At 50.7% G+C, this 14,102-nt stretch overlaps 2 protein-coding genes across 2 annotated transcripts in view; one reads left to right on the top strand and one right to left on the bottom strand.

The window, feature by feature from the left end:
* Positions 1-14,102, top strand: part of LOC146420853 (uncharacterized) — a 116,614-nt gene that overhangs the window by 61,162 nt on the left and 41,350 nt on the right. The gene's annotated exons all lie outside the window — the stretch shown is intronic.
* On the bottom strand, positions 10,653-11,999 carry LOC146420856 (uncharacterized). The gene is made up of 2 exons (XM_085047978.1): positions 11,764-11,999; positions 10,653-11,575 (listed from the first exon to the last, which is right to left on the bottom strand). Exons 1-2 carry the CDS (start codon positions 11,813-11,815, stop codon positions 10,653-10,655), a joined length of 975 nt encoding a protein of 324 aa, XP_084904104.1. The 5' UTR covers positions 11,816-11,999.

The following is a 14,102-nucleotide window of genomic DNA, read 5'->3' as shown; positions in this document are numbered from 1 at the left end:
CATTGTGATGGATGTATCCACTCATTAGTGAATCATGTATTGACTTTTCTGTATTTAGAAGCTAAACAAGGTCATGAAATCCAACATCTGGCCTGTTTGGGGGTGTATGGTCAAAGTCAAATCTTTTGGTTCCTCCTTGAGCCCTGGCCAGGCTTTGGGAGAAACCAAACAGCAGAATGAATCCAGATGTTCCTGCACTGGAAGTGCTGTCAGTTTGTTTGTTCAGCACTCTCCAAGCTGGGCTCTCTCCCAGCGAGGTTGGAAGCCTCACCTGTGGGTGGACACAGCTGCAGGAATTCCCAGTGTCCAGAGTGGCTCTGCAGCCCTTGGCTGTGACAGCTTCCCCAGCTGATGTGTGGCTCTGCGTGATGGTAAAGTCTGAGGATAACTGGTGATGGATCTTTCTAAATCATTACAGGCAATCTTTGGTAGGAATGATTGGGTGCATTGCTGAGCTTCTCCTGCTGTGATTCTTTGCTGCTTTGAACAGTAGGAAATTGCACTGATTCTTTCAGTTGGTGTCTTTGGTGCTGGCCCTGCCCACTGGCAAAACAAAATTGGCATAGTCTGTCCAGATCACCACAAATTGTTACTTTTTAAATGTAAATGTAAGGAATCAGTCCTGTCCGAAATTCCTGGATGGAAAGACCTTCCCTATGGTTTGCTGGCTCTGGAGTGGGCTGAGGTCAGAGCACTGTGTGAGCAATGGGGAAGTTGGTTAAAAGCAGCTGAACCAGTGGATGTATTAAAATGCATCCAAAAATTGTGTTTTGAAAACGGAAAAGAACTTGTGGATTTCGAAAGACATACATGGATTTTGTTAACAGGATATTGTAAAAAGCACCAATGACAGGAACCATTGGTGTTATGCTTCCACATGGAGTAACAGAAGGAGTTTTGAGCTCAGATTCATCTGTGCAAGTGAAATAATAATAATATAATGAATAACTCTGTGCATATAATTTCATATATAATGAAAACTTTTCAAATATAAATATAAATATCACAACATAATTACATAGATACATATATACATATAATGCTGACATTTGTTAGCTTTGCTGCTCAGGAATGTAACTCTAAATACCTTACAGAATATGATTGGCCTGGATCTGAATGTCAGTGGTAAACATTGTGAGACTGTTTACAATAAATACAGGAGGAAGGGATGAAATTGGCAATTTTTATAGAGTTTGGTGATACTGTGATATGGAATGCTTTGTCTGTTACTGTGAAAAATAAAGCGATTAAGGCTGCTGGGTTTTTCATATACCAGAATATCCACAAGCTGCAGGACTGGTTGAACAGATGAAGGGGTTGTTAAAAGAGCAGATGAAAAAATGAGGAGATGGGAATGTGTTCTGATGGAGAACCCCTTACAGGTCCACTCCAGGAGCTGCAGGGCTGGACCTTTATGCATTCGATTTAATGAGGATAAATCAGAAGCAAATGAGAGTTATCAATACCAAAACAGGAATTCAGATTCCTCCAGGACACTTTGGTTTGATAACTGCTCACTGCAGCTTGGCCTTGCAAAGTGTTCATGTCATGGGAGGAGGAATTGATACAGATTATCAAGGAGAAATTCGAGTAATTCTGTTAAACAATAGTGAACAAAATTGAATAATTCAACCCCATGACAGGGTAGTATGATTATTGACATTGTAGTTTTAAAGACATTGGGGGGAAAAAAAAATATCCACCTCAAATCACCACTGTCTGTGGAGATAAAGGGTTTGGATCCAGCAGTCCTAATAATGGAGCCAAGGTGTGGGTCCAGAGGCCAGATGGCCCTTCTGAGCCAGCTGAAGGAGCAGCTCCAGGGAAATTAAATTAAAACACTGTTTTAATCCTGAAACCTGGGCAGGAACAATGGGAATATGTCCCTGCAGCCAAGTGTTCTATGGGAGAACAAGCAGATGTTATAGGATGTTGTTTTACAGATCCTGCCAGACCAAATCTCCCTGTTTGCCCCACCATTCCCTTTGGAAAATGCTCTGATCCACAGGGCTCCATGTGAAGGCTGATGTGACCCTGAGTGCCTTCCACAGGAATTCCAGCCAGGAGCTTGGAGCACCTCAAGGACTGGGACCTGGCAGCTCTCCAGCCAAAGGGGAAAGGACCCCACCAAGCCTTGTTACCCACAGACACTGCAGTGAAGCTGAAGAGCAAAGGACCTTGGGGCATTATTGTGGAATTAAAAAGGAGCCAGCTCCATGGAAAATGGAATGATTGTTCCTAACCCGAATGAGATTGAGGAAAAAGAATTAATAACCTTGTCACTGAAGTACTGTTTATGTCTGTAAATTGTATGTTGGTAGTCAACCAGCATCTTTGTTCACCAGGAACACCTCTGGAGTTTCACCAAGGAATTAGTCATGAAAATTCTTATGAAAATGTAATGATCAAAGTAGCCAAAATACTCAGTGTAACTAATGGCTGCATATGTTCTCAACTAATGTTGGGAGGAACAGGATTCCCTTGGAGGGCCCACGCTATGGGGTGGCAGAACTCTCTCAATGGACTCTGACTCATGCACAGTCATTGCAGTGTGTGCACTTGGTGTGTTATGATTCCATGTAAGAGTTGTTGTGACACTTTGCACTGGAAAATGGAGCACTGAGACTTGTCTGAAAAGAAACACAGTCTCAAGAAAAAAGGGACATGTCATGAAAAAAAGAGAATAGCAACTAATTAGGCATGTTTTTAAAGGGATGTTAATTATAGCTCTGAGTAATGAACTTGAACAGCACTTAATTGAAGAACTAGAGGCAATGCCTTTATGCCTAACACCTAAACCTAAGACTATTATTGAAAGAATTGTTATGAAGGTTCTAGTTCCTCTGTAGGTCAAAGGACCCATTGAAGTATTAAGGCCTGAACAACAGGCCCTGGGCCAAGGCTGACCTCTTGATTAACCTTCCAACCAAAGGTTATATTTGTATCTGCTCATTAACAAAGCATTATTAGCAATATGATCTATGTATCTGTGCATAGGTGAAACCTGGATTTACCTTTCTGTATTTAGAAACTGGACAAGGCCCAGTCTGGCTTTGTTTGGAGGTGTATGTTCAAAGTCAACTCCCTTGGTTCCTCCTTGATCCCCGGCCAGGCTTTGGGAGAATCCAAGAGGAGAATGAATCCAGATGTTCCTGCAGTGAAAGTGCTGTCAGTTTGTTTGTTCAGCACTCTCCAAGCTGGGCCCTCTCCCAGCGAGGTTGGAAGCCTCACCTGTGGCTGGACACAGCTGCAGGAATTCCCAGTGTCCAGAGTGGCTCTGCAGTCCTTGGCTGTGACAGCTTCCCCAGCTGATGTGTGGCTCTGCGTGATGGTAAAGTCTGAGGGTAACTGGTGATGGATCTTTCAAAATCATTATAGGCAATCTTTTGTGGTGATGATTGGGTGCATTGTTGATGAGCTACTCCTTTTGTGATAATTTGCTAATGATCATGTGCTTTGCTGAGCTTCTCCTTTTGTAATTCTTTGCACTTTTGCATTATATAAATTATGCCAATTATATAAATTATGCCAATCCTCCAGTTGGTGTCTGTGTCTTAGGTGATGACCCTGCCCATAAGCAAAACAGGATCCCCTCCTGCCCAAGTGTTCCCTGGGAAGACAAAAACCATCACTTCAAATGTCCCCCCTTGCTCCTTTTTCCCCCCACTTTATACACTGAGCGTGATGTTCTGTGGTCTGGGATATCCCCAGGGTCAGTTGGGTCACCTGTCCCCCTGTGTCCCCTCCCAACCTCCCCCACACCCTCAGCCCCTCCCCAGCATAGCTGGACAAGGAGCAGGAAAGGCCTTGGCTCTGTGCAAGCTCAGCGAGAACAAAACCATCTCTGTATGATCAACCCTGTGCTCAGCACAGCCCCAAAGCACAGCCCCAAAAAAGCCCTGGGAAGGAAATTCCCTCTGCCCCACCCAAAGCAGCACCCCATGGCCATCCAGCATCACCACGGCTCCACAGGCTCCTTTCTGACCGTGACAATCCCCATCCCAGCAGGGCAAAGGTTGTTTGCCATGGACCCAACCTCAGCAAAGTGTCTCCTGCAGGTTGTCCTGGCCTTGGAGAGTAGGAAGGGGGCTCTGTGCTGGTTGCCATGGCAACCTCTGTACCAATGATGCCCTATGGTGGTTGCCATGGCACCCGAGCCCAGCAGTGTCTCAGTGCAAGTGTCCCTGGCATCAGTCCCTCCAAGGGGTTTCCATGGCAACTGCCATGACAGGTGACCCAGGTGTGGTGTCCCAGCGATGGTTGCCATGGAAACAGTCCCCAGCACTGACCCTTTCTGTCAGGCTGACCTGGCCTTTGGCCCTGGCACTGGGCTTTGCTGCTGGTTCCGCGGCGCCTGCCCAGCCAGCGCGGCACAGGGCAGGTGGCCATGGCACAAACCCCAGCCATGGATCCCCTGAGCAATGGGCTGCTGCCGTGGGGTCAGTGAAGTGGCCATGGCAACAGCCCCTTGCAGTGGCCCAGTGTAGGTTGGCATGAGAATCCAGCATCACAGCTGGCCCAGGGCAGGGCTGCAGTGCCCTTCCCAGCAGCTTGTCTGCACACAGGCACTCCCAGGGCTCTCTGCATTTCCCTTCCCCACTCTTGGCTCACTCACACACCTCTCAACAATCCCCTTGTTTTGAGCTGTAAAGACTTCAAAGCTTGTCTGTCCTTCAGCAGTTGCTCTAATTCTGCCTTCAGCCGACTCTGGATTTGCATTTGTTGCAGAACTTCATATGTGTCTAAAACATTCCTTGCATGGTTCTTTCTTGGGGAAGGGGAACCTCCTTGGTGGCAGCTTGGGCTTGGCACACACTTGAGGAGGGTTCTGATTTCAGTGGGGAAACTTAGGAGCTTGAGATTGCTTCAAGAAATAAAATATAAAAACCCCTCTTTGCTTGAGTGCAGCCAGTTGTGCAAGCAAAGCAGGTCCCAGGTGAGTGAGGAGAGACAGGATGGGGCTGGGCTTTGAGGACCAGGGTTGTCCCCACTCAGACATCAAGGTACAGCTTCTCTGACCAGGCCAGACCTCCTTAGGGGAGACCCTGGAACAATGTCAGTCACAGAATGCTCCAATCACCTCTTCTCTAAAGGGACAAATACACCCTTTAAACTAGGAATTTGGATTTATTAGATGCTCCTTGAAATATTTCTCCATAACTATAAAAAACTCCAATTTCCTAATGAACAGCACAAGACCAGAGGGAAATCAAAGCAGAGCCATGGTTAGTTAGGAGCCTGGATCAGCCCAAGGCTTTGTGTGCCAAGGCAGAGCCAGGCAGGACACAGAGCTGTCAGGGAAGGAAGGGCCAGCGAGGTGGGGCAGCTGGGGGATGATGACAGCCTGCAGGGACAGAGGCACAGGGCATGGACAGCATAGGACAGCCTGGGCTGGAGAGGGCAGAGGGATGTGCAGGAGCTGCAAGGCCCTGACAGAGCCAACTTGTGCAGCACTTTGGCCATGGCTGCTGTCCCTGGCCCTGAGGCCAGCAGGACACAAGTGACCCTTGCAGCCCTGGGGCCTCATGGCCTCCTTGTCCCTGCCCAGCAGCCTGGCAGGGGCCATCCCGTGGTCCTGCCCTTGCCATTGCACATCCCCACATGCCAGTGCCCTGGGAAGAACCCTGAGCACTGAGGGAGGGACAGGATCTGCCTTGCTAGGGGCTGGGGCTCAGGGCTTGGCACTTTGGATTCATGAAACACATCCATGTTGGCTCAGCATCAGAGACACCTTTGCCTTGCTTGTCCCCACCTGCTATCACTGCCTGCAGTGCTCTGCTCTAACTGCAACCTGGGGACATGTTGGAGCCTGGCTCACAGAGCGAGGCCATATCAATATGTTTCTTAAGCTCAATTCAAGCTGTGTGACCGACTCGGAAGACTCTTTCCCAGGACATAGTGAAACGTAAAGAGCCAAGAATGTGAGCATCATAAAAGAATGTTAAACAAGATAAAGCAGTCACATAGACACAGCTAATGCTTAGAGAGCGTGATTAAAAGTTTATAACCAATTAGTGAGTTAGTTTAGGCGTGTGAACAGTACCTTTTATCAAATCATATGTACCAGTGTGTCGCGTGAACAGTGCTTTTGTCTGTAATAATGCTTACTTCCTGAAAATAAATGACATTACACCCTTTATCTCTAGGAGGACGTGTGTTTTAGTTCGGGTGACACCCAAATGGGACACTTTCTCAGTCATGTCCCTCAGTGGAACTCATGAACACTACAAGGAACTTCAATGTTTCTATTTGTGTTTGACTTCTTGACAAGTTTTTTGCACTCACCCTGAGGGACTGAGTCTGATGCAAACAGCACCAAAGCCCCACGAGGGTCATTCCAGTCCCTGTGCTGTTGCTGTGCTGCTGAGCTGGGCTGGGCTCCTGGTACAGAGGAGTTCCTGGCAAGCGGCAGCGCTGCAGAGAGACAGCTCTGGCCAGGAGCAGCTCCTGTGCACAGCCCAGCAGGGCTGGGGCACTGCCAGGTCATCTCAGGGACACGAGCAGGGCACACCCAGAGCTCACAGGTGCTCAGCATTGGCAGGGGCTGTGCCATGGCCCAGAGGGGGCTGTGTCATAGCCATGGGCACCTGTGAGGCTGTGTCAGAGAGCCACAGAGCAGCTGTGATGTCAGAAAGGAGCTGTGTGACATCACAGAGTGGGTTGTGGGAGGTCACAGATTAGGCTATGACATCACAGAGGTCATGAAGCAGCTATGGCATCATGGAGGGTATTGTGACATAAAAGAGCAGGTTGTGACATCATAGGGTGGCTGTATGACATCAGAGAGTAGACAATGTGACATCACTGACTGGCTTGTGACACTACAGAGCAGGCTGTGACATCCTAGAGCAGGATGTGATATGTGACATCATAGAGTGGGCTGTGGCATCACTGGTTAGTTGTGTGACATCAGGGTGTGGCTGTATGACATCACACAGGAGGCTGTGAGGTCACAGAGTGGACTGAAAGACACCACTGGGTGGTGATGTCACATCTCAAGGGGGGCTGTGGCATCATTGAACAGCTGTGTGACATCATAGAGCATGCCGTGACATCACAGCATGGGCTGTGACATCACAGGGGAGCTTTATGTGATCATAGTGAAGGCTGTGTTACATCACAGAGTTGCCTGTGACATCACAGAGTGGGCTGTGACATCATAGGGTAGGATGTATGATATTACAGGCTGACTTTGTGACATCACAGGGTAGCTGTGTGAGGTCACTGGGGAGGTCACTCTGCCCCAGCCCCCCTCACAGCTCCCCCAGACAACTCCAACGCTGCTCATGCACAGCAGGGTCCCCTGTCCCCCCAGGTCCCCCCTGCCCGCCAGTGCCACAGCCTCCCCCAGAGGATGTTCCACCAGATCGACCCCCAGAGCCTGACACAGGAACAGGGGGGACAGGGTCCTGGGGGGTGGGACAGGGAGACAGGGACCCCCTGCAGCGTCCCCGTGTCCCCCAGGAGGAGAGCCTGGCCCAGGGCTGCTTCACCCTCTTACCAATGAGGGCTTGAGAGCACTTAAAAAATCCCCAGCAAGGCATCAGCAAAAAACAGATTTCATATTAAGCAACAGCACAACAAAATTCCTTGGCAAGAGTCACTCTGCTCCTGAGTGGACAGTTCAGGCACAACAAGGGAAAAAAAGCAACACGAAAAGCAATCAAATCCAGGCAATCAAACCAGAAATTAACTGAGAACTGTCCATGTGTGTGTGTATGTGTGTGTGTTTAGGTGTGTGTGACAAAAGGACAGTGAGGGCAAGGATAAAAGGAATATGGCCTAAAATCTTAACAACCCTCAAACTTAACAGAACTTAACTTCTACATTAACCTTAACTTATACCTTAAACTCAACAAGTTAGGAAAAGAACAATCCTTAGCAGCATTTCACTTAGCTCATACCTTATGACTGAACCTCACTTACAGGCCTCACTCACTCAGATATCCAAGGCACTTCAACACCTCCCAGAGCAGCATTTCTCCCCCATTTCCAGAGCACAGGCACACGTGTGTGCACACAGACAGAAAGAGGCAGTGCCAGGGAGCTGTCAGAAATTGCCCTGGAGGCCAGGGAAATGCTCACTGCGGATGCTTTTGCATCTCCCCAGCAGGCGAAGGGTTGAGCCTGGAGCAGTGGGGGGATCGGCCCAGGGTCCCTCGTTGTTTGGGGATGCCCCGAGTGCAGCAAACGGGAGAGTTCCTGGCTCGGAGAGGCCCCACTCAGAGGGAGCTCACTGCTCCAGGAGAGCTCCAAGGGGCTCCTTTTGGAGCCCTGTTGATAGGGCCCCAAGAGATGGGCTTTAGTCACAGCAATGTTCCATCCTGGCTGCACTTCACATCAACAGCTTTCTCTGACACTGTGAGAACAGGGATGTTGTGCCACTGAGGGAAGAAAAACAGTTCCCAAGGCTGCTGCTAAAGCAACCAGGAGCTGGTTGGACAGCAGCAGTGCCTGGGAGCAGACAGTGTTTGTGATCAGCTGCAGAGGAGCTGAGCCCAGGGGCTGTTGGCCAAGGCTGAGGCCTAACGAGCATTTCTCAGATCGCAGGGCAGCCTGAGAAGGGGAGGGAGGAATGCACCACCCCAGAGCCCCATGGAACTGAGGAGACCATTGTGACACTGTGGGGCCTTGTGGGACCGAGGGACCATTGTGACACTGCTGAGCCTCATGGAATCATAATGACCACTGTGACATTACAGGGCCTCATGGAACCAAGGGACCATTGTGACACTGCAGGGCTTGTGGAACCACGAGCCAATTTGACACTGCTGGGCCTCATGGAAGCAAAGGGGCCATTGTGACCCTACAGGACCTCATCAAACCAAGAGGCCACTGGGACATTGCAGGGCCTTATAGAACCAAGAGTCCATTGTGACACTGCGGAACCACAGGAGACCATTGTGACACTTTGAGACCCTGTGGAGCCGAAGGTCCATTGTGACATTGCAAGGCCTCATGGAACCATGGAGAGAACATTAAGAATTTTCACAGCCTCCTTGAACCAAGGGGCCATTGTGACACTACATTCCATTGAAGACAATGGAAGGAAGACAAGGAGCTCCTCAGGGATTTCTGTATTTTAATGAGCCCCATGGTGGATTTAGCGCTGAGTCTGTGACCCTCAGGGACTGGGAGAAGGTTGAAGAAGCTGCTCAAGGAGTCAGAAGAAAACTCCAAGACCCTTGGAGCTTTATTGGGCCCCACTGAGGGCAGAGACTGCCAAAGGGTCCCCAGGGACTTGTGAGAGCAGATCCTTGGGGCCAGGATTGCAGGGAGCAAAAGGCTCTGAGCAGGGAACTGCAATGCTGAGAGAAGCCTGGGTTGGTTGGAGGAAGCAGAAAGGCCTAAGGCTGAGCCCAGTGACCAGTTTGTGGGTGATTGTTGCTGTACTCCAGAATTCCCCTGGAAAAACCCCTGGGGAAGCCAAGGCAGGAGCAGCTGGGAAGGGCTGGCAATGCTGCTGCTGCTCCTGCTGGGAGCCCCGGCTGGGCCAGACTGGTGCCCACTGTGCTGCGGCTCCTGCTGCTGCCAGAGCCGGGCGGGACTCGGGGACAGGGAATGGACACGGGGGGACAGCAAAGGCCGTGGGGCTGCAGTGATGTTGGCGCCCAGGACAGTGCCAGCACACAGCTTTGGACATGAGGGGTCATGAGAGGCCATGCAAAGCCTCAGCCCTGGCAGGCGGGAGTCCTGCCATGTCCCCAGGGCAGGGCAGCTATCAGGTGCCACAAGTGCAGATGTGGTGCAGAGCAGGCTCAGAGCACCTCTGGGAGGGGATGAGACCCTTCCCCGGCTCCAAACCACACCAAAACCACCATAAACAGGACTTTGAACCTTTAGAAGCCAATGGCAACTTGGAAGAGACCATACAGCTCAATCCCACTGTGAGAAGGAAGGGAATCTTCCCAGTGAGCTGCCATCCAGCCACTATTAACAATGGGTGGCATTTAGAAGTATAAGACTAATAAATAATACAAACAAATAATAGTAACAACAATAACAAGAAATGAAGCCCCAAATGCCAACACACAGCACCACACCAAAAGGATGAACCTCCTTTTTCTTTATTGCCTCAAGGCTCATGAGAAATAATCCTGGTATATAATACCCAAAAACCCACTCAGGAACAGGTTTCCCTTCCCATCATCAACCCCAACCTTTGGCTGTCTCATTCCAGACCCTGCTCTACAGTCCCAATCCCCACCCCACCCCATCTCACCCCTCCTGGACATCAAGACCCCCTTCCCAAGCCCTATTTCCACCATTCCACCCCTCCAATTCCCATCCCACCCATCCTGCCACACCCAATGCCCAAATCACCCCACCAGAACTGCACCCCACTTTGCCCAATCCCTTCCAGTGTCATCCCACCCTGAGGGGCTCTGGAATTGAGTCATTTTGGACAGGGATTGAGCACTTTCCAACGGAATTGAGTGGTTTTGAGGTACTGGATGAACCCTCTTGGCTTTTCAAACACAAAATGGAGAAAGAAACTGTACCAAATACCCCAGAAGCACCAAATCATCCAGAATAGCTCCCAAACACAAAACACCCCTCCCAAATAGCAGTAAAACCATGAGGCTTTAGGTAATAAGGCTGGAGCAGAAGAAAAAGCTCTTCCTGCACTCAGGGCTTATGCAGGGCTTCTCTTACTGGTGGCTCCGCTGGTGTTTGGTCAAGTTAGAGCTCTGGGTGAAGCACTTTCCACACTCGGGACACTCATAGGGCCTCTCCCCAGTGTGGATGCACTGGTGCCTGATGAGGGTGGAGTTGAGTTTGAAGCCTTTCCCACAGTCAGGGCAGCGGAAGGGCCTCTCCACTGTGTGAATCTGCTCATGGAGGAGGAGATTGGAGCTGGTCTGAAACTTCTTCCCACACTCTGAACACTCATGTGGCCTCTCCCCAGTGTGGATCCTCTGGTGGACAATCAGGTTGGAGCTCTGGCTGAAGCTCTTCCCACATTCCCCACACTCATAGGGTCTCTCCCCAGTGTGGATCCTCTGGTGGACAATCAGACGGGAGTTGTGACTGAAGCTCTTTCCACATTCCCCACACTCATAGGGCCTCTCCCCAGTGTGGATCATCTGGTGAACGGGCAGGTTGGAGCTCTGGTTGAAGCTCATCCTACATTCCCCACACTCATATGGCCGTTCTCCTGTGTGGATCATTTGGTGTTGGATCAGGTGGGATCTCCTGGTGAAACTCATTCTACATTCCCCACACTCATAGGGCCGTTCCCCAGTGTGGATCATCTGGTGGCAGATCAGATGAGAGCTTGTCCTGAAGCTCTTCCCACATTCCAAGCACTTGTAGGGCTTCTCTCCGGTGTAAAGCTGCTCATGGGCCACCTGCTCATAGCTCTGGCTTGAATGCTGGCCAATTTCCTGGCACAGGGTGGGTCTTTGCTCTTCAGAGCACCCTGGGCTGGGTTTGCAGCCCCTCCTTGTGCAGCATCTCTGGGGCTTTTCCTCCTGATTGGATCTGTGGGCCATGGAGCTGCCCAAAGTGGCCTCTTCCATGAGGTTCTGCTGCAATGATTTCTCCTCCCTGGTCTCTCTCCTCAGCTCATTGTCTGGGGAAGGAAGAACAAGGAGAGAATTTGGGATTTGCCTCCATGCCAGAGGGAAGGGGAAGGAGATCCCCCCAGTCCATCCCTACCAGGACAGAGTCAGCAGCAGGGTTGTCCTGCAGCCAGGGGTGATGCTGGGCTGGGAGATGGAGGAGAAGAGATGGGGAAAGGGGCAGTGACTTCCTCCTCACCTGCCTGGCTGTCCCTGCGCATCTTCCTCTTCCTTGCAGCTTCTTCCTCCATCTGGCCACGGTCTGACAATGGGAAATCCTGGTTGAGGGGAAAACAAGGGGTGACTTATTTTACATTGTGTTTGAAGGTCACCCTTTCTGATTGTACCTCTAGAAGTCATTGGGCATCTGAGGTCCATAAAATTCTCCAGATCACAAAGATTCAGCACCAAAAAACACTCTTAGCAGTTCCCTGTCTCTGGTCTGCCGAGTTTGGGGTTGTGGGAGTCCCTGCTGTCAGGGCTGCAGGGGTCTCATGTATACTGGGGGTCCCCACTCTCCAGCATCCCCACTCTCCCCAGACTTCCGGGGGTCCCAGGAATCCCAGGGGTTCCCCCTTGCCAAATTCCCAATTCTGGGGGTCTCCTCTCTCTGGAGTCCTGCTTAGGGAAGCCTGGGGTTTTGGGGGTCCCAGGGATCCTCTCTCCTGTCTCTCTCTCCAGGCTGCTGGGGATCTTGGTGGTCCCCCCTCTGGGGGTCCCCATTTGTCAGAGACTGAAATAGTTCATGCCTCAAACATTGATATAAAGTTTTGATCATTATAACAAAAACTGTATAAAGAAGCTACAATCAAAGAAGCCTCCCTGAAGATACCTGACTGAGACTTTGGACTGAAAGTCAAACTGCTGAGATTAGATAAAGGGAAACCTATTGTTCAGTCATCTCAGGCTGAGGGAAAGGAATGCATCCACAAAGGCCAAAGCCACCAGCTGCTCTGAGAATCATCCCTGGCTGAGTTTGGAGTGAGGGCAGAGCACAGCTCACAGAAGCCAGGTTTCTGTGAGCACAGCTCACCTCCAGCCGAGGTGGAGGAGGTTGGGGGTGCATGGTGTAACCTCTGGTCAGAGGCAATAAACACACACCCTCCGTTACACAAACTGTCCAGCTGTGGAACCCCCAACCCCACAAGCCACATCCACGGAACTTTCACATGAGAGGCAGCTGAGGGGGAGTCACAATCCATCAAAGACCCCCCAAATGCTAGGCCTTGCACCACAGGAGTGCAGGTGATGCAAGCAGAGTCTTCACTCTCTCTCTCTTATTTACGATCAAATAAAACTCATACTATTGACTGGCATATGGTTTCATTTGCACCTTAATTTGGGCAGAGGTATTTCCAAAGAACCTTCATTACTGGACCATAACACCATTTTAGGGTCCCAGTGGTCCCCCCTCCAGGCTGCCAGGGGTTCCCCAGCTCTGCTATCACCCCTCTAAGTTGTCCCCTCCCATGGCTCTCTCGGGGTCCCCAAAACCAGTGTCCCCCATCACCCCACCCCCTGCCAAGGCCTCTGCCAGCACCACTATCTGGACCCCCCAAAAACACCTCCCAGGGACCCCCAGTGTGTCCCTGAGGAGTGTTTGCATAACCTGATTGGGGATGCTGAGCCCATTTGGGAGGAAACCGGGGACACATTGGGAGCAACTAGGATCAACTGGGAGCTACTGGAACCATGCTGAGGGAGACTGAGACCACAACTGGGGCAACTGGGATCATGCTGGGAGAAACTGGGACAACACTTTGGGACACTGACTGAAACTGGGACCATGCTGGAGGCAACTGGAAGTAACTGGGATCATTGTGAGGGAACTACAACCTTACTGGGGCAGCTGGAGTGCCTGGGAATGACTATGAGCATGCTGAGGGCAACTGGGATCATACTGGCAGCAACTGGAATTACACTATAGGCAACTGAATGAAAATGGGATCATGCTGGACGACACTGGGAGTAACTGGGAAAGAATCGGGTCATTCTGAGGCAACTAGAACCTTTCTGGGGCAACTGGGAGTGCCTGGGAATGACTAAGAGTATGCTGAGGGCAACTGGAATATACTGGGAATAACCATATTGGCCTGCCTGGAACCACACTGGCAACAGTTGGGACCAAGTGAGAGTGTCTGGGACCACACTGGGTGACCCTGGGCATGGCTAGGACCCTGCTTAGGTACTGGGACTGTACCAGGAGCCACAGGGGGCAAGTGGGATCATACCGGAAGAAACTGGGAACAACTGGAACTATGCTGGGGCAACTGGGATCACAGTGAAAGCAGCTGGCCCCATGCTGGGGGACACTGGGATCACACTCAGATGACTGGAATCTTACTGGGATTGACTAGGAGTGGCTGTGGACAACTGGAATCATGCTGAAGGGTAATTGGGAGGAAGTGGGAATGACTGCAACCATGCTGGAGGCAACTGGGATATACTGGGAGAGACAGGGAGACACGGGGATCACACTGGAGGCTACTGGGATCATGAGGGCATTGACAGGGAGCAACTGGGATCCCTCTGGGGGCC

This window comes from Lichenostomus cassidix, unplaced genomic scaffold (genome assembly GCF_008360975.1).
Source record: "Lichenostomus cassidix isolate B80296 unplaced genomic scaffold, HeHo_3.0 HiC_scaffold_45, whole genome shotgun sequence".
NCBI lineage: Eukaryota > Metazoa > Chordata > Aves > Passeriformes > Meliphagidae > Lichenostomus > Lichenostomus cassidix.
Note: the sequence above shows the minus strand (reverse complement) of the source record. Positions and strands in the feature narration are given on the sequence as shown.